We start from the raw sequence: 20899 nt of genomic DNA, 5'->3' as shown, positions 1-20899 counted from the left end.
TCAGTGGTGTGCTGCCATTGTCCATGCTACTGCAGCTACACTACTTCTATAACTCATGCTAGATCAAAGTGAGCTAGCACGAGTATGTGTATGCAAACTGGGAATCAAACGCTTAGGTCATAGTATAGAAAGTCACAGTCAAAAGGACTTTTCTCCACCAGCTTCTTATTGATTGCATGAGGGGGTTGGGTGGGGAAGGGTGCTTGAACTCTCTCTCTCTCTCTCCATTGCTTCCAACTCTTCCTACTTCATTGCCTTACTTTGCTCCTCTTGTTTTACTTCTGTCTATTCTCACCCAAGCTATTATTAGAATTGTTGAGGGAAAGCTATTGCAGCCAAGGGGAGGTTCGTGAAACACAGGAGTATCAGCAACTTGCTCTTTGGAATGGATTAGCTACTTGGAGGACAATGGAATCAAAATACAGTCATTTCAGCGTCTTTAGGTCTTCTAACCCACTTATATTTTCAGATCTTAATTTCATACCCTTCATAGGCTATGTTCATACTCTCCTATTTAGTGATCATCACTTCTGGCTAGAATCAAAATGACAGTGCTCTCTCTGTGTTCTCTATAAATGGTTCCTATTTACCACATCAAATGATCTGTCAAATACACACCTATAAACTGTTGAATCAATAGGACTTCTTTAAAAAGCCAGGATAAGTTTTGAAAACTTTCTAACACTAAGTAATGAAAGGATTTTCTCCTCCAAATACACAGTACTGTTTCGTAACTTGGCAACTCAGATTAGAGGGATTTTTGCCTGGATTTAGAAAATAGGTACTTTCTGTATTACTAAGGTATACTTTCTTGTTTCCACTGAGGAACAAATACAGCTGGCAGGAATAAGTCTCAGTGATGCACAGGAATGCATTCATTTTCTCGCTCACCACCTATGCATGTCAAATGATCTACTACATTTCTTTGTTTTTTGATGATTAATGGATGTGGAATATTAAGAGCTCATCTTACATACTTATAATTGCTAATGGCACCAGCGACTCTCATTCCTCTAAACTTACATGTAATTTGCTGCAGGTTTTTTCCATTAAGGATCATCAACATCCACAAGAATATGATCCTCTTACAACTTTACCCCCTCAATTCCCTTTCCCTTCAGCCGCTCGAAACCCACCCAACATATCATCTTCACGCCCAATCCCTCTCATCTACCACCCTGTCCTCTGCACCACAGCAACAAGCAAACCACTAAGTATATTCTACTATTTTTCTTTTATGCCCTTAAGGCTTCAATCTTCACATAAACCCTTCCCTGTAGTCTTTATTTCCAGTAACTGCTGTCATCACTCTCACTATATATCCAAAAACAGCCTTCTTGATCATTTCCAGTCTGGTTTCATTCCCGTTGGAACACTAGCATGACTGACAAGTCAGAGCTTCACACCGTGAGCCACATTCTTACCCCACCGAAGTCAACAGGAGTCTTGTCGTTAACTTCAGTGGGGCCAGGATTTGGCTGTCTGGGATTAGGCTAGCGGAAGCATTTGCCACTTTGTAAACAACAGTGATGTTACCAATTTTGGTCTGGACCTTTGTTGATATTTTGTCCTGTATGCCTTCTGTTTGCACCATGATTAGACAGGTAGATAGAATACTGTGTATTCTGGAAGAGAGACTGGATTATAGAAGGCCCATAATTCAATCAAAAGAAAAGTTGCTCAGGACAGGGGGCTTTAGTTTCCTTTATCTTTAATTTCATCTTGTCTCTATTTGTCTGCTCATACAGGACATAAAATATTTTCTCCATCTTTGCTATCCCCATCAGATTGGAATTACTACCTACTATTTTGGTTGTTAGATAAGACATACTGAATATCAGTGGAAGGAGGCAACATATTTTTTTCCCCTACATATCAGGGCTGGGACTTAGGTTGACCAGGTTTTCATGGCATCCATTCAAGCCAGTATTTTGTTCTGACTGATTATTTCAGCCTTCAAACAGCTGTCAAACAGTTTACTATGCACGTTATCATTATAAACATGACCTCAGGGTCATATTGCAGAGTAATGAGAACATGAGCAGCCTAATCCATAATAAATACTGTATAAATACAACCATTCATTAAGTAATTAGCATTCAAAAGCAGCACTTACTGTTTACTGTGACTTAATACATTCTGGAATACTTACTTGCACTAATAAAAAATAATTAATATGCATATCAAAGCAGTCTTAAAATGAGGATGAGGTCTGATGACTGCTGAAAAAATGACATCACAGCATTACAATATTTATTGCATCTCAGTTACTCCATATCAGATTTGTACAGTTTATAAATACAGATGGATAATCCAAAGTATAACTAAGTATATTAAAATCTACAGCAAGAAATAGGCCTAGAATAACTTACAGCAGATAATTTAGTGGTATTTCACATACTTTTTCATTAAAGACACAATACTGATCCCACTGAAGGCTAATGGCATTATATATGTGTCAAAAAGGGCATAATTTGGCCTGCAGATCCCTTAATACTGGTGATAATGCACAAGGTGATGAGAACTCAGCTTGACTTTCAGATTGTAGGTTGAACTTGCAGGGCTCTAGTTAGGAAAGAACATTTTTTCTTGAAATTCTGAAACGTCAGATGCAAGTCACTGACATATAATAAACCACATACCCCCATGATGCCATTTTTACAGAAGAACTACATTTTAAAACACTTATTCCTTTTCAAGGAGAAAAATTTCCTATGGCTTTCATTACCAGTAATAACTAGTTATTTACTAATGACTCCCTTGCACAATGTTATTCCCTCACTTGCTAATAGCTTGCTCTTTGTATGCTAGTTCATTGTTAATAACCAGTGATGATTGCATTCTCCCTCATCTTTAATATGAGCCAAGATGGAACTGGTTGGGGGCTACAAAGAAATCACACACACCAGAATTTTGAATAGCAGGAGCGGCAATATCTCCACCCTAGGTCTTATGTGAGGGCTGAATTCGGCTTTAAGGTAGCTATAGCCTGCTCTGTTTTATGAAAAAATCAGATATAGCCCTTGGGTGCTGGGAAAGCGGCGAATGCAGCCACCACTTGAGCAATATTTGGACTGTCCTGGTTTAGTCTACAAGGACCTCTTCAAAATATTAATTAAATCATTTTTTAGTGGATGTGACTAAACTCTAAATCACCTATGGACAGCCATAACGTTAAAATTCTAGCTGATAGTGAAAATTTAGACTTTATTAATATTCAGACAAACTACTGCAGTAAGTAAAACAACAAAGAGCCAGTCTAATGTGCCATTTAATTATTCTCTTAACATTAAGCTATCTAATTACAGGCAAGTTAAAGCTCTACCTTAGCCTCTAGATAACCCCCTCCCTACCCAACCCTCACCCAAATTACCTATCATCGTCTCCCTGCCTGGGCTTCTCATCCAATCTCAGTGTCCCCATCCCCCTCCGGCTCTCTGTTGCATTCTCTTCACTCACCCAGTCCAAGTTCTATGCCCATACTGTCTCCTCATCAGATCTGTCTCCCTTCAACTCTCATTTCCTGCCCCCGGCCCCACTGATTCTCAGTCCCAGTCTCCTTACCCACAGTCCCATTCTCCTCCCCCACCCCACCCAATCTGATATCAGTTCACCCTCCTCCCGTTTCCTTGTCCAGCCAGTCCTGGTCTGCCTGCTCACTGCCCCAGTCCTTCCTCCAGCCCAGGCTAGGCTATGTCTACATATAAAACACTAAGGCAGCACAGCTGCAGCTACGCCATTGTAGCACTTCGGTGTAAATACTCACTACAGAGACAGGAGGGGTTCTCTGGAGGCACAGTCAGAAGATATTATTTCTTTAAAGGTGAGCCCTAAGCTCAAACAGCAAGAGTATTACGAAATATAATCTTCACTCTCCTCAAATGCAAAACTATACTAAGGTCCAGAGCATGCCTACTTCTATTCCTAGAGCCTGAAATCACTTGGGAAAGACCCATGATTGTCATGAAATCCTGAGTCAGCCGTGAAGCCATGTCCCCACAGTCACATAATGCACCGGACTCTCGCTAAAACGCACGTCTATATAGCGCGAATTCGCATATAACCTGGTCGCAGCCATGGATCCCAAATTTAATTACTTTAATTGCAATTTATTTTAACGCGGTCCCCGCGTTAACATGGTGCTGAGCATGGATCCCAAATCCCACGTTCTAGCAAGGGTCTAGTGTACAATAGGTCTAGGCAAATCCAGTGCCAACCCAGACAAAGTGCCACAGTACAAGCTGTACACCCCAGCTATTTCTCACCCAGGAATCGCTCACTGATTGAAGCGAGGGAACACCTACATTTGAAAACAGATGCAAATATGACAAACTGCTCCACAGAACCTCAGTTACACATCATCCTTACAATTATATCATAGTAGTTACAAATTTTATTAGCTACTGATCTTACATTAAATAAGATGAAGCAAAGAGGAGAGTCCCTGACAAAATGTGTTCTATGCTCCAAAGCTGAGTCCCCAGTTGAGACCAGTGTGACAGATAACTATCCTACCGCAGGACTACACTTGAGGAATTATCATAATCTATTATTTACAATAGTGCCATAAATGTGTATGCAATTCTCTGCCCTGTCTCCACATAATTTGGAGAGTCCATGCCCCCAGAAATGATTTCCTATCATTTGAGTGCCATATCTCTAGCTCTATGTAGCACAGCCCAATCATCTAACTGAAAAGACTAAATGAAATTAACTGCCAACAATAACTTAATTAAAGCAGAACAAGAGGAAATTAATGAATAAGATTTTCTGCTGATTATGATTAGAACTGCGGTATAATTGATGTGAAATATTAATTATTGGATTCAGCAGTGTCTGACATTTGGTATGCTCGGGTTCCTACAATCAGTTGTTCTGTTATTACTTATGATGCATGTTGTTACTGCTGCACTTTATTGTAGATTCTGGGTAATCTTTACCCTATTTTGCAAGGCAAGAATCAATATCTTAGGTATAACTTTATCATTTTGTATTTTTGTGAATACTAACAAACTTCAATAAAACAGGAATAATAAAAACAGAAAGTTAATAGCACAAGCAGTCTGTAGAAAAAGTAGTTAACAATTACATTTTTAGGATGACCAGATATATGAATAGATCTGATCTAAAAATATTTTCAAGTCCAAAACAATGCATCAAGTAGCACATACATTTTGAAAATTGCTGAAGGGAAGTAATTTAAAAAGATTACTCTTTGATTGGACCAAAAATCTATAAACAGAAGAGAGTACTTTTTATGTTCTCACTGTTGGAAAATTAGTTGTTTATTTCTAGGAAACTATTTACCATAATACATTTCCTAAGTATTTCCAAAAGAACATTAGAATACTATACTCGAGCAGACTGGTAACTCAATGCAGCATATGTTAATGAGGAGAACAGGTGCAGATTATTTTGAATGTGTCTTTTACAGAACTCTAACTCCATCAATATCTTCAAAAAGATGCATTTTCTACATCAAATTCGCAAGTCAATAAAGGGGGAGGGAGGAAGACAATTTTGATAAGCTTCATTCTCAGAAAGCCTGAATCCCTTTTGCTGAAACTCTCACATATACATAAAAGTACAGTGAGGCGGGCACCAAAAATGGAAAATTTCAGCCAAAAGGTTGCATTCTGTGAAAATTTTAAGAAGGTTGTGCTGATTCGCAGAGGCCCTGGAGGTTTTTCGCCTTCCTCTGCAGTGTGGGGCATGGGTCACTTGCTGGTGGATTCTCTGCAGCTTGAGGTCTTCAAACCACAATTTGAAGACTTCAATAACTCGGACATAGGTTAGGGGTTTGTTATAGAAGTGGATGGGTAGGGTTCTGTGGCCTGCTTTGTGCAGGAGGTCAGACTAGATGATCACATTGGTCCCTTCTGACCCTAAAGTCTATGAGTCTATGACCCTTACAATAATCTAAGTATATTACATTTATACTTTATTATTTAGTTACTTTATTATTAACCAAACTTGTAATCTCATCAAAGAGCAAAATCAGGCTTGTTTGACAAGACCTATTTTCCACAGAAACAAGCTAAAAGCTTTCTTACTATAATTTTAAAATGCAGTAGCCATTGTAGAGAAGTGCTATGGAAAGACCTGCCTAGAGGAATAAAGGGAGAAAACAGAACATTTATCTTTGTCGCTTCAGGAGAGGTCGAGTGGATGAAAGCACATAGGCTCAAATGGGCTTTTCTTCCCTCAATCGGAGATACAATGTATGATTCAACTACCACTTATCACTGATTACTTTAATAACTTACCTTTAACTAATAGCAATTTAGCAAAAAGGAAACACGGACAAGCAAGAACTCAAACATTTAATGAATTTGGGCCTGATCCAAAGCTCACTGTAGTCAGTGAGAGTTTTTCCATTGACTTCAATGAGCTTTGAATCAGGTCTTTTATCCAGTCTTGTGGGCAGGCTATTCTTTTACCAAATTGGGGCTGTTTGAAAGGATTTCAAATGTTAAAAGCTGTCCTGGCACAAAGGGATTAACATATGGTTATTGCAAACAAAGTAATTTATTTCATGAACAGTATCCCCAGTGGTGTGGGTGTGAGTGAGAAAGATGTTGCACATACACCTCAACCCCGACATAACGCGACCCGATATAACATGAATTCGGATATAATGCAGTAAAGCAGCACTCTGGGGGGCAGGGCTGCATGCTCTGGCGGATCAAAGCAAGTTGGATATAACGCGGTTTCACCTATAATGCAGTATAATTTTTTGGCTGCCCAGGACAGCCTTATATCAGGGTAGAGGTGTAAATGCATGCACACACACACATGCAAGTATATGCACATACATTTTAAATGTGTGCATATACTTATATACACCTATAGAGAATGCAAAAAACCTAGCAGTTATACTTACCGATTCAATGCAAATGCATAATGAAATTTAATGTTGTGCTGATCAGCCAGATCGCAGGTAGGCAGCATTTCCAGTGTTTCCACCAGCTTTACCATAGCATTATAGTCCTGATATCAATAAAAAAAAATACAATCAAAGAAAATATCACTAAGCCAAATCATTTGATCAAACTCCCAGCTGGATCAGGCTCTTCACTTGGAAATGTAAATCAATTTAGTTACAGTAATAATTACTGGTCAGTATGGACAAAGACAGCTCACATTCACTAACAGGCGAGGTAGTTGTGCACAAGAAGTAGTTATTCACCTTGTGCAGTAATGATGGTTCTTTGAGATGTGTCCCCCTATGAGTGCTCCACTGTAGGTGTGCTTGCGTCCCTGTGCTGCTGACTGGAGAACTTTGGTAGCAGTGTTCATGAGGCCCGCACATGCGCTGTCTCTCCCCGGGCTGTGCCACAAGGCTAGTCAGCACGCGCGGGCTAACCCCGCTCAGTTCCTTTTCTATTGCAGAGTCACTGACAACAACTCCAAAGGAGAGGGTCAGAGGGTGGGTTGTGGAGCACCCATAGTGACATACATCTCAAAGAACCATTGTTACTGCACAAGGTGAGTAACTTCTTCTTCGAGTAGTGTCCCTACGTGTCACTGTAGGTGACTCCTGAGCAGTATCCCAGTGCAGATTTGGGACTCCAGGGTCAATGTCAGCACTGTGGAGCCGAAGATGGCATGGGAGGCAGAGTCCCCAGTGATCGCATAATGTTCTGCAAAGGAGTGGATTGACACCCATGTCGCCACTTTGCAGATCTCTGAGACAGGCACATTCCTGAAGAAGGTGAGGGGTAAGGAGACAGACCTTGGGGAGCATGTACGAACAGTATTTAGAGAGTTCATGTTGTCTGATACACTCTGAGACCATCTTGGAAAGTCTTTGGGCTGATATTGCTGAACCCTTGGATCTTTCCGCAATGGACAGGAAAAGCCTGGGGGGAGTCTCTGAAGGCCTTCGTCCTGTTCAGGTAGAAAGCATGGGCTCTCCTGATATCTAGTGTGTGTAATATAGCCTCACTCTTGTCTCAGTGAAGCTTGGGATAGAACGTTGGAAGATGAATCAGTTGCTTCATGTGAAACAGAGAGGTTTGGAATGAATTTCAGATGTGGCCTGAGTGTAACCTTGTCCTGAAAGAATATTGTGGAGGGGTGAGAGGGAGGGGGGAATATGCCATCAGAATCACTATTTCCCCTAGTCTCCTGGCTGAAGTAATTACTAAAAGGAATGCTGTTTTCATTGAGAGCTATGTAAGCAAACAGGTGGCCATAGGTTCGAAGGGAGGCCTAGTCAATCCTTTCAGTACCAGGTTTAAGTCCCATGTAGGCGTAGGAAGCCGAGGTTGTGGAAAGAGGTTAACTATACCCTTGAGGAATCTTTTTGTGGTCAGGTGTGACAGCACTGAGTACCACTCCGCTGGATGGTGAAAGGGCTGGTATAGCCACTAGCTAGACTCAGAGAGCATAGAGAAAGCCCCAATCCTTTATGGCCAGTGCATAGTCTAAGATGCGTGGAAGAGCCATAGATGTTGGGGAGATCTGTTGGCAAATATACCAAATCTGAAACCTAGACCACTTTTACAGGTAAATCTGTTGTGTTGAGGACTTTCTGCTGTGTAATAATACCTCTTGCACCTCTATCGAATAGGAGCTTTCTACGTGTTTGAAACAAGAAGGAGCCATGCCTTGAGGTGGAGAATAGCCAGGTTGGGATGTAGGGTATATCCTCTATTCTGTGAGAGGAGGTTCAGAATGACTGGAAGAGAGATTGGTGGATGTGTTATAAGCTGTGACAGGTAGGGAAACCAGGTCTGTCTTGGCCACGTAAGAGCAATCAGAATGACATGTGCTCTGTCTCTTTATTTTCAGCAGGACCTTTGATAATAGAGGAAAAGGAGGAAAGGCATAAAGAAGGTCTCCATCACGGGGAGTGGGAGAGCATCACCTAAGGAAAGTTGTCTTATCCCTGCTCTGGAACAGTAGCGTGGACATTTCTTGTTCAGGTAAGTGGTGACCAAGTCCGTGGTCACCTGAATAGATCGTGAAGAACTACTGGGTCTAGTTCCCACTCATGATCACGTGGGAATTTGCATCCAAGACTGTCTGCTATCGACCTGTGTGTGCCCGGGAGGCAGACTGCTGACAGTGTGACGTCACAAGAGGTACACCATAGTCTCATCATTTCTGTGCAAAGGGAGGGTGATCGGGCTCCCCCTTTTTGATTTATGTAGAACATGCAGGCTACGCTGTCCGTTAGGACTCTCATGTGTGATACTTTGATCAGTGGGAGAAAGTGAGCACAGCCATTCCTGACCGCCCTTAGCTTGAGGAGACTGATGTGAAGGGAGATCTCCATGGGTGACCATTTGCCTTGTGTTGTAAGACCATTTAGATAACTCCTCCTGTATGAGCGATGCATCGATGGTGAGAAGCAATGATGAGCAGAGGTGCGAGAAGGGGGTCCTTTTGCAAATGTTGGTTGGGTCTTTCCACCAGTCTAGGAAGATTTTGACCCTGGTGGATACTGACCAGGGTTTGTCTAGTCTGTCCCTGTTTGGTCTGTAAACCGAGCTGAAACACATCAGAAGGCACCACATGTGAAGCTTGGTGTGTGGTATCACTGCTGTGCCCACTGCCATGTGCCCCAAGAGCTGTAGGCAGTGTCTGGCTGATATTTGTGGGCTGTTTTAAACAATCTCTGTGTGTGTCGCCAGGGAGAGGAATCTGTGTTGAGGTAGGAACGCTCTGGCCTGTAACAGGTTGAGGTCAACACCTATGAATTCCAGGCACTGCACTGGAGTGAGGGTTTATTTCTGGGCATTGATCTGTGGGCCCAGTTCTGTAAACAAATGCTTTGCAGCTCTGGTGACTTGGTGAGCTCTTGGAGAGACAGGACTCTGAGGAGGCAATCATCCAGAAAAGAGTAAATCATGACCTCTTGGGAGCGTAAGTGGACAGTCACCACTGAGAGAACCTTGAAAAATACTCTTGGGGCCAATGACAGCCCGAAGAGGAGTACTTTGTAGTGGTAGTGGTCTTGTCCCAGAATGAATCTGAGAAATTAATCTGTGAGTTGGTAGGAGTTAGATATGAAAGCAGGTGTTCTGAAGGTCAAGGGCTGAAAAACAGTCTCCCTGTTCCAACATTGAAATGATAGTTGCTCAAGTGACCATCTTGAATTTTTGAGCCTTGACAAACTTGTTGAGACCTCTGAGGTCTAGTATTGGTCTCCAACCTCCCTTCCTCTTGAGTATTAGGAAGTAAGAATAGATCCCTTTGCCTCAAAGATGTTGAGGTACTGATTCTATGGTTCCTAACTGGAGGAGATGATCTACTTCTTGTTGTAGCAAACTCTTGTGAGAAGCATTCCTGAAGAAAAATGGGGATGGGTATTGTGGATGGGGCAGGAAAGCAAAATGAATAGAGTACCCATTAGTCTGGTATTATGTACTCCCAGGTGCCGCAGAACACAGTCAGTGGCTAATGGGTGGGTAGCGGTGGCCAGTTGTAGCAGTTATGGGAATGGTCTAATGGCACCTTGACCAACATGTCACAATGGATGTGGATGGCTTGGATGAGGAAGATTGTGGGCCAGATGATTTATGTCTCGAAAATTTAGGTTTTTTTCTCAGGGTCTTGTAGTAACATTGAGCTGAGTATTGGGAGGTGCATGGCTTGTGATGGGCTACAGACTAAATTTTTTTTTCTGTCCTGGCGTGTAGATGCTCAGCAATTGGAGAGTGGCCTGAAAATCCTTCAAGGTGCGAAGAGAGGCATCGGTCTTTTCCACTAAGAGCTTAGTGCCCTCAAAGGCAAGATCTTCAACGGCTGACTGTACTTCCTTCAGGAAGCCCAACAGATGGAGACAAGAGGCACACTGCACCACCACCACAATCAAGATGCAGCTAGCCAGAGCGTCAGCTGTATCAAGGGCAGATTGTAACGCTGTCTTTGCTACTAGCTGACCCTTCTGAATGATGGCCTTAAATTGGTTGCGATGCAGCTTGGGAATCTGTTCAATAAAATCATTCAGTTCTATCATAGGAAGGGGATCTCATCTGGTGTTGACGACCATGAGAATTGAAAGCACCCACCACAATGGTGAGGGGTGGGAGAAGAGGAATTATTGCAACCTGGGTAGGCCTAACTATGCTAACTTTAATGTAGGTAGTGCGGGCAACAATCATGGGGTCATAGACCCTGACATGGGTCAGCAACCCAGCAGGCTTGTAATGGGGTGCCAAAGCCTGTGCCACCACTTCCTCACTACCATTGTACCCATGTCAGCTAGATTAAAGATAAGAGTGGGTATGCCAATTTGCATTGCAATCACATCTTCCTTTGCCAAGTAAATGTATTCTGAGGGAGGGACACAAGAAACAAAAGTGCTAAATATCAGAAGAACAAATTGGTGAAAACAAGTCTTAAGAGGAATGTCACTCACAAAGATGAATAGTTTGTAAGTATTATAAGAGAGGTCCTGTTTTACCAAAACCAGAGTTTTTTTAAAAATCCAAAAGGTTGTTTTTTCGAGGGGTGGGGAAGGGAGGTGGAAGGGATAGGGAGGGTGGAGAGTTGAGTTTTTAAAACAAACACAATATTCCTTTTTATACCAATTCTGAAACATAGTAAATCTGGACTCTTGTGGCAAATGTTGAAATCACAACAAATTCTTTTTCTTAGTTTCCAAAGGCTTAAAGTTTGGATTTTAAAATTAAAAACCAAATACACTTCTTTTTTCATAGATGAAAAAGAAAAAGAAGTAATCTACTTTAAAACCACAATATAGCCAGATTTAACTTGAAACTAAAATAATACAGTGGTCCAAATTCAAAAGCTAACAAATAAACAGGCAATAAACAATAAACAAGAGTAAAATCCACTCGAAAAGAGAACCTTCCTTACTTTCACATCAATATATACCTGGATATCTCGATAAGAAAGAAGCAGGTTTATGACAATGTCAGAAGTCAGGACTTCAGTATTATCCATACGAAGCTTAATCCTGGCCAGCTCCTTTGCTAGTTCATCTCCTTGATACTTGTCTCTAGCTTTTCTAATATCATTCAACAGTGTTTCCTTGCAATATGCACTGAAGAAATAAAAATGGAGATAAAGTGTTAGAATTTTCTAAATGGAGGTTTGGTTACAACATTAAAACAGCACTGATATTTCTTTATCAGAATGAGGTTTAAGTTAACTATTCCTTTCAGTTTACACTTTTAAGAAATATTTTACATGAAACATTATTAAATTACAAGTTCTACTTTTTAAAATTATTTACCAGACCTAGTAAAGTATAGGAACAGTGCTCAAAATAAACACATTAATCTACACATTTATCCTAAGAAAGTAGAAAGTGTCATGCTAAACAAAGAGACTACAGTAATATAAAACAAAATCCCTCATCTTTGTATCTAATGGAGGCTAGCAGCTCTTATTAAATAAACCAACCACAGCCATCCATTATCTGATTAGCTGTAGTTCACTTAGTGAACATAATGCATACTATTACACAGGAGGCATGCAAAAGCCACAGTAACAACGGTCATGTCTTTTTTTCACTAAATCTCAGTTTATATTGCAATGTAGGGAGGTTAAAAAAAAAAAAGATGCAGTCTATTTGAAACGTAATTTGTAGCGAGCATTTACTAAGCCCCGGGCTTAGTCATTAATAGCCAGATCCTGACAGGTACTGAGCACATATAACTGCTTTTCTTGTCCAAAAGGAGTTGCAAGTGCTCAGACCCTAAATCCTAAATGCAGAAGAGGAAATTAAGCTCTCTCTTAATATCCACTAATACTGTGATACTAATATCCACAGCATATATCACTTGCAAGGTACTCTCATGAGATAATGCAATAAGGGTCTGAAGAAATGGCCAATGGAAGGCTTTCATTTTACTTATTTTACTGTCACTGCAAACTCATGTCTAATTTGTTGCACACTATCACTCCTAGTTCTTGTGCACTGTTTCCAGGTTTATGTTAATCAGTTCTTCTTGCATTAATAAGAACAGACATAGGTGATTTGAAAATTTTACCCTAAGTTACCTAGAAGACCCAGTTCCATTTTCAAAAGTGACTTAGACTATGTGTCTCATTAAAACTTATCTTTTGTCACTTGCCTCTACTGTATATCTTCACATCTCTCTGCCACCACTCTTCCTAACTCTATAACTGTACAGTTAACTCTTTAAAGCTTTTTAGGAGAGAATTTATATAAAAGGCACCATATAAACAAAAGCTTTATTGATTGCATCACATTACCCTAATCTTTACTGTCCCTCCTTCATATTAATACGCTTGTAAATGGCAGGATAAAAAATAGAGGAGCAAAGTAATAATTTTATAATCAGTTACTTTTAAATTAATGTAAAAATACAACACAAGGACACTGTAGGAACTGAATGCCTCATAGCAGCTGCCACAAACAAAAATGCACCAACTTAAAACTGAGCTCCACTGATAACACTGAATGAAGGCAACTCTGTTCAACAATATAGCAGCAGTTCAGCAACACTGAAATAGATTGTAGGCTCGTTAGGGGCAGAGACCATCTTTTTGTTCTATGTTTGTTCACAGCCTTTCATAATGGGGTCCTAGTCCATGATTAGGGCTCCTAGCTGCTACAGTAATTCAAATAATAAATAACAATAGCAGCAGCATAGGATAGGTACTGATCAGAGTTTTAATTAAGCCTGCACAGTTTCAAATAATGCTGAGTATGGATCCAAACTGAGTTTGCCTGTGACCGTGCTACAACCTGACAACAAGCACAGTTGAAAAGGGATAATGATCATGCAGTTTACCCAGCGCATGGAACCTATGCCATAAGATGGGAGCTTTCTTGTCAATATAGAAACAGAAGTAGGAAGGAGGACATGGCATAAAACAGAAATTATGCAACATTTTGACTGAGGAAGGGAATGTGAAAAGTGCAGAAGAGGTACAAAGGGCAGTGCCTACTACACAAAGGGGTATCAAGATGTGTCAGTAAACAGGAGTCACCATGGGACAGCTGAGGCCCAGAGCAGCATTCTACAATTACTATGCAATTCAACTGTTAAAAAGGTTCCACTCAGACACTAGTCTGTGACACCACAGTCAATACCATATTGTATGCACACACTTAGTTTCTACACCCTCTCTTTTCCAAGGGCTGTATCCATTTCTGACTCTGATGGCTGATATTTTGGATAGTAAATGCAATCCACTGCTGTCATAAAAGAGTTAGTTTACTACAACAGCTTCATGACAGCAATTTAGTTTAGGTTAAATTAAGGTATTTATTTTAAAACAGGGTTGAACACACTGAACCTTGGTGGGGATTCTGAAACCCCTTGCATAGTAGGAAAAAATATCCACAAGCAGGAAGTGTAAAGGTGGCAAAATTACCATGATGTTACATTAATGTCCTTCAGAAGACAGATAAACCTGTCCATCAGTGGAACACAGAGTGGTCCCAGGATGTTGTCCCAGTTAGGCTGCATGTACTCAGAGGCCCTCCGCAAGGCATCACTTTCACAGCAAAAATAATCAGCACCGGGTGTTACAATGTATGGAATAAAATAGTAATTCCCACTGGAAGCCTAGAAGGAAAAGCAAACACATTCAGATAGCAAATGGAAGCACTGCACACTCAAATTGTGTGATCTCATTCTGAATCTTCTGATTAATTCCTTAAGAGCAAATAATGGGCAGCTAGGTTTGCACAAGTGTTCACTAATTTTGCATGCCTCCACTTTTGGATGCTCAACTTGAGACACTTTGGGCCTGATTTTCAGGCATGCCAAAAGGACCACGGCTCCTATTGACTTCAGTAGGAGTTGCTTTCTTGAGGGAAGGATTAAGTCTTTATGTAAATATATGCTTAATTGGAAATCCAGATTTAAAAAAAAAAATCCAAGTTTACTGTATAGTATAAATTTTTGTTTGTTTAAAAAGCAGCAGCCCTCAGGATGTCATGGCGCTGTCACCAGAGTTTTAGAATTTAAATAATACAACTAATATTTAAATTACCTCAGTTATTTTTATTTAACTGAAATTTTTAATTAAATATTCTGAATGTGAGTATGACAAATTATGTAGGGTGACAGCCGTCATGATATTGTCTCTGTTATTCAGTAGATCAGTCCAATGACAACATAATAAAAGGGGACTGGCAGTAGCACTCTTATAACTGAAAAGACACATTTCATATATAACACTTTGTTGGGTTTTTGATCTGGCCCGTATTGAGAAGGTACTACAGCAGGAAGCAGTTGCTGGGAAGCAGTCACTGTAGTCAAAGAAGAATAAGGGATTAGTTACTGTTGGAGGTAGCAGGTAGAAGGAGCTGTAGCTTTAAAAACACTATCAAATATTGTGAGACTTGCAGAGCATAAAAGTGTTCGCAAAATTAACTTCAGTGGGACTCCTTTTGTATGAGAGGAATATATACATTACTAAGGGTGTAGGAATCAGGCACTAGACCTGAAGAGAAATGAATTAGGAAAACTGTTGCTGTTTGTGACCAGCTGAGCAGATCTCATTCCCCAGTCCAGCAGGGAATAGGGTTAACCCCTGTGCTGCCTTCCCAGCCCACCCTGCAGAAGGGACACAGATGTTTACAATCAATGCAGATGCATTTAGAAAGAGGCATGCGGCTGCCAGGCAGGGCTATATAAAGCAGTGATCTCAGCTGAGTCTGAGAGGTGCCACAGACTGAGAAAGACCTTGTGTGGACTGCTCCATGGACTGGCAGAAAGATCACCACCAGACTGGCAGCTGCTGTGAAAGAGGGGAGACTAGCACAGCCCTGGAAACGAAGGACTAAGAAGCCCTGATACAAGAGTAGAGAGCTGCACAGATTTTGTTGTATGCCAATAAACCAGTCACTAGAAGGGGAGATTTTTTCATTTGAAACCCTCATTTCAGGCATGTGGTAACTCTAAAGGCAGAGAAAGAGAAAGTAACTGAGGCACAGTGACTCTTTTGCCCCTCTATTTGAGTTCATGATGATTCCAAACTATAAAAGATCCATCATTTCTAATAAAAATAATACCACATTCCTATTGACTGTACTTGAGCTAAATGTCACCACACAGTACAGCATTCACATTTCTAACACTGTGATCATTGGTCCCACTACTGTCTTTATTTTCTACCACTCGCCTCCCCAAAACTAATTACTTAAATCAAGTTCAACTCAAGCAACTAGCATGTCAAGGTGCTCAGTGCACATTTTGCAAAAAAATTAGTTTTGCTTTTTTCTATTATTATTTTTAAGGTCGTCTTTGGCCTGGAACATTGTGACCTCATGAGAAAGCAAGTCTGCCCCCGCCCCTCAAACCACTAAAGACAAAACACTTTAGGTCATTAATTCTCCTTGTGTATGAATTTTGGTATTAAATTTCAAATCATCCATGAGCTGTTAGTTCTGGGGTAGAAGATGAAGTTCAGCTTTGATAGTCCATATAATTTTCTTATTGCTACAATTTGTAACAGTAATGAAAACTGTAGTTATTTGCCGGGAGAAGGAAAACTTTAAATTTCACAACCAGCCTTCAGAGATGTTTCTCAAAGTTACCTGTGTGGAACAGTGCAATACACCTGTTTGGACAACATTTAACCATTTTATTCATGTCCCCTGCCTCCTCTTGGATTTTTGCACCCCATATATTATTCTACAAATTTTCGTCCACAATGCAGAAGCACCTATTTTTAATGCAGAAATTAAGGTCTATCTGTATTTAAACACATTACCTTATGTGAAGAGTTCTAGAGGTGCAAGCAGTGGGACTTCATCTGAAAATTTAGCCCCGTAAGTTCGTGATGCACAGCCACATCATCAGCTGCCAACATAAGCCATCAGTGTTATACAAAGAGGTAGGCTACCTCCTGGCAGAAGTAACCTTAGTATGTAGGGGATACCCATCAAAGCCTTGTATTTCTATGCTACCTCATGGCTAGTGATCAACAGTTTCCTGACTCCTCTCTTTTCTATTTAACATATGCATGCACTAAATAAAATCCAAACATCCCATGCAGTACAATATGTGGACTGAAATTTCTAAAAGATTCCATCGAATCTTCACTACTTAGAAACAATTCTGTTTCTCTACTTCCTTTATATTGTTTTTATTATGAACTAAAGATGTCTGAAAACAACATCTTTATTCCTTAGGAGGTCTCTGCTCTAGTTGCCTATTCCTCATCTAAAGAAAACCCTCTGACTCATCAAAATTAGCCACTGAGGAAAATTATTGTAATGTCACAAAGAAATTACTGATATTCTAGGTGAGGAATAAGCAGCCGATGACCTCTTAAGCAACTTATGTAGTATTGCCAACCCCAAGTGTTAATAAATCATCAGCCAGGCTCTGCACAATTTGTGATTGGCTTAGATCATTATGACAGAATTAGAGCTGCTCTCTAATAATTTATGAATAGTATACGTTGATCTGGTTATCGCAATGTTTACTGTATGAATATATTGGTTTAGTTTAACATGAGGCTGTAGGAAAAAAAGCAGATTGTGAAAAGAATGGCTGAAGATAAGCCATTCCTCAGCAAACTCTTGAGGGTTGTTAAGTGACAATGTCCAAACTCTCAGCCTTGAAGAGTTTACCTCCTGCCCAACTAGCCTGGGAAATTAGTTTTGACCAGAAGGGCCAAAACCTCAGGAATACAGAAGAACAAAAGAGTATAACAGGGTTTTAAAGCTCTCTCTCTCAAGAGAAGGAATAGGTGTTTGTGAGCAACAGACAGAGGCACCCATTGTGGGTCTGAAAAGTTAGGCCTACCGAGGCTATCATCTGAGGTTAGAAAGATAGACACGTGTATAGACTGTTGTTTTAATATCTTGGCCTCTAAATGCTTTGTCCCTACTGTCAAAATTAAACAATACTTTCATTTAAGAAGCTGCCTGGTCACTGTCCACAGCCTCCCAAAGGGAAAAACTGCTGGCTCAGCCTTCTGTCATGCCAACTCCCATGAAGGGAAATAAATTGGAGTTGGCTAGAGAAAACCTGCGCCTAATTGGTGAATGGAAGACAGCTGCCCAATTAGCCAGGGAGGGATGAGGGAGGGAGTGGAAGCAGGGGGACAGGTCTTCCTTCCTCAGTGAAGACTCTAGAACCCAAGTTGTGTATGGTGAAAAGATGGTGTGAGCCTAACCTGTAAATAAATGACCCACTGGTTACTGAACCCCAGGGTCCCCAAGTGACTTTGTCAGCACAGCAGGGGCAGAAGCAAAGAGAGGCTCTGCAGTGCCCTGCTACATACCCAAACTCAGTTGGAGCTATGGGGTAAGTGTGACACAGACATGCCCAGGGAGGTATATTACCCCTGTGTTTGACCATCTTCTCAATATTTCACTGACGGGGGTTATGGATGGTATCTGCTGAGCGCTAAGAACTAGCTGAATGTCATGATTATTGCGAGGTGTTTGTGGGGAAACCATTTTAGAGTTATGAAACATGTAGGCTATTGTATTCCAAAATGGCTGAAAGTGAAACTTGCCACTTGAGATGGAGGAGTCTTAGACCTGACTCAATCAACAATGAGAACAAGGGCCATCAGTGGAGCCAACTCAAGCCCTGGATTTACTGTCTGGACCAGATGCAGGCCTGAGCGGTTACCAAGACAAAAGAACCCCTAAGAAAAGTCTCTGGTTAGGGGACCTCCTTGGGCTAAGATACAACAGTTTGTAACTGTATAGGGGAAGAAGAAAGGGCAAAGGTGTTACTCATTATGGGAGAGCCACTGTGCCAGTGGGAGCGTCTCATGAAAGGTGGATCCCAGCTTTCTGGACTGGAAAAGTGCTGCAAAGATGGACCATTGGATGAGAAATACTTTCCTGTCTAGGAAGGTAACTTGTTAATAAGTATAGGCTATAGATTGCAGTTTGTTTTTCTTTTACCTGTAACATTATGTTTCCAAACCCTTTTACTTTTATTTTGCATCTTTCTCTCAAGCTGTTAAATAAACTTAAATTTGTTTTTACTATAAACACGTACAGACACCTTGTCCTAAGAAGAGTGTTGAACTTAGGTGAAACTGGTGAATTGAGATACACTGCTTCCACGGAGGCAGCAGATCCATGTAAACTGAGGGTGTCCATAAGACAAGAAACTGTGCTCTTGAATGTAGTCAAATGGGGTGTGTAAATTGCTAGCCTGCATTGGGAAAGAGTAGGGTTTATGGAGCCTTGATTGGAGCATCTATGTTGTCAAGGGGGAAGGTGGTGGGCAGAGACAAGGCTTGCTCCTGCTCTGAGCAGATGGCAGCGATTTACCAGGACACCGTGGTTAATACCGAAAATCGTTACTAAGTACAGGTGATATGCATGGCACACACGTGCTACCGTATTCAAAGTGGTGGTTTGAGGAACTATAATAGTTTGACTTTATTTTGTTTCTATAGAATATATATTAAAAAAATCCAGACTCAAACTCAGATCATATGCTTATATGACCATCCTAAGGGAAACATTTTACCTTGACAGACAGTACCTGATCCTGTAACTAGATGCATAAGCGCAGGGGTCCACTTGCATGGAGTCAGTTGCAGGATTGGAATCTAAGTTGTGACATCAAATCAGGAAAGATTTAAATGCTGATTACTCTCATTATTGCTACCAGAAGCACAATGATGTTGAACGTTTTACATTTCATAGCCCCTTTACTGCAAATGACCCCATGCCACTTTATAAGCTATAGGACTGATCAAAAGCCCATTGAAGTCAATGGGAATTTTTCCTCTATGGGCCTAATGTCCTCACTTTCATCACAGGAATGGTCCTTTGGATTTTAATAGAATTACATGAGCAAGAAATTGCCCTCTATGCAGGAGATAATCATCATTTCACTAGTCAATGAAATGCAGAAGTTGTTTAGTAGAGAGGAAGTGAAGAGTGGCAAGATGTTTTAGAAAGAGCGAGGAACAGAATGATGTAATAGCTTTATTGTGCAAAATATTTTTGAGATTTAATTCGTATTTAAATGTATTGCAAAATAAGCTGTAGTGCCCTAAAATTAAATGAGAAAATAAATACAAATTGGACATTAGGAAAGAAATTTCTCAGCCGTTAGAGCAATCAGGAATTTCAACTACCTGAGCTAGTAGGGGAAGCACTATCATGAGAGGTATTCAAGACAACACTCAGTAAGAAAGTAGAAGGAGAGAAAGCAAGGCTGCATGAACTAGATGATTCCAATAAGCCCTATGATATATCAGTTTTATTCATGCAGGTGAACACTTCACTGCCATTCATAAGTAAGTTCTCGCTAGTGTAAGAGCTGATCCTGGAGCCATATTCTATGATTGTTCCATCAACTGGAACGCCTGTTGGCATCAGTGAGAGTACTGTGTAAAAAAGTCTAAAGGAAACAGTCTTGTCAATCTAACTTTTTTGCCACATGTGCAGCAAATGCAAGTGCTGTTACTCAGTGATTCAAACAGGACCAGTATCTGCCTGCTAAACTTATAGCTCTACTTATGCAAGATAAATAAAATTAATACCTGCACAAGATTGTCTAGCAATATTTCGATAATCTAAAGCTATTAGCTATCTGAATTAGTTTGAAATATTTCCAATCTAAAATACAAGCAAAATAAGTATTCACAGTTGGAAACGATACATTTTAAGAACTTAAAATGAAGTTGTTAAGGAAAAAGTACAGAATTATTATTCAGTTACAGTGTAAGTGTACTATAAAGAAATAATTTTTTTGCACTTATACACTGATTTAAGAAATAATTCTTAGTATTTATACATCTATTTTTCATAACACTTTAAAAACATGATAGAAGTTTTAAAAAATTATTTCAATTGAGGTATGTAGGTGGCCTACCAGAATATAACTAAAAACAATCTAAACAAAGACAACTCAGATCAACAAGGAGATATCAGAATCACCAGTGAAATGAACCTCAAAAAATCCACCTCTAAACAATAATAAGTTTTACAGTCTTTTCCTGGAAGGAT

General features: G+C 40.4%; 1 protein-coding gene across 3 annotated transcripts in view; it reads right to left on the bottom strand.

Annotated features, from left to right (window-relative positions):
* The window catches only part of MAP3K15 (mitogen-activated protein kinase kinase kinase 15), a 183336-nt gene that overhangs the window by 87599 nt on the left and 74838 nt on the right, over window positions 1-20899 (bottom strand). For all 3 annotated transcript variants that reach the window (XM_050936487.1, XM_050936486.1, XM_050936485.1), the window contains 3 exons: window positions 14326-14519; window positions 11851-12019; window positions 6884-6990 (listed from right to left, as the gene is read on the bottom strand). In XM_050936487.1, coding sequence (XP_050792444.1) covers window positions 6884-6990; window positions 11851-12019; window positions 14326-14519 — 470 coding nt within the window. The remainder of the gene's footprint in view (window positions 1-6883; window positions 6991-11850; window positions 12020-14325; window positions 14520-20899) is intronic.

This window comes from Gopherus flavomarginatus, chromosome 1 (genome assembly GCF_025201925.1).
Source record: "Gopherus flavomarginatus isolate rGopFla2 chromosome 1, rGopFla2.mat.asm, whole genome shotgun sequence".
In the NCBI taxonomy this organism is placed as follows: domain Eukaryota; kingdom Metazoa; phylum Chordata; order Testudines; family Testudinidae; genus Gopherus; species Gopherus flavomarginatus.
The sequence above is the reverse complement of the archived record's forward strand: the minus strand, read 5'-3'. Positions and strand labels throughout refer to the sequence as shown.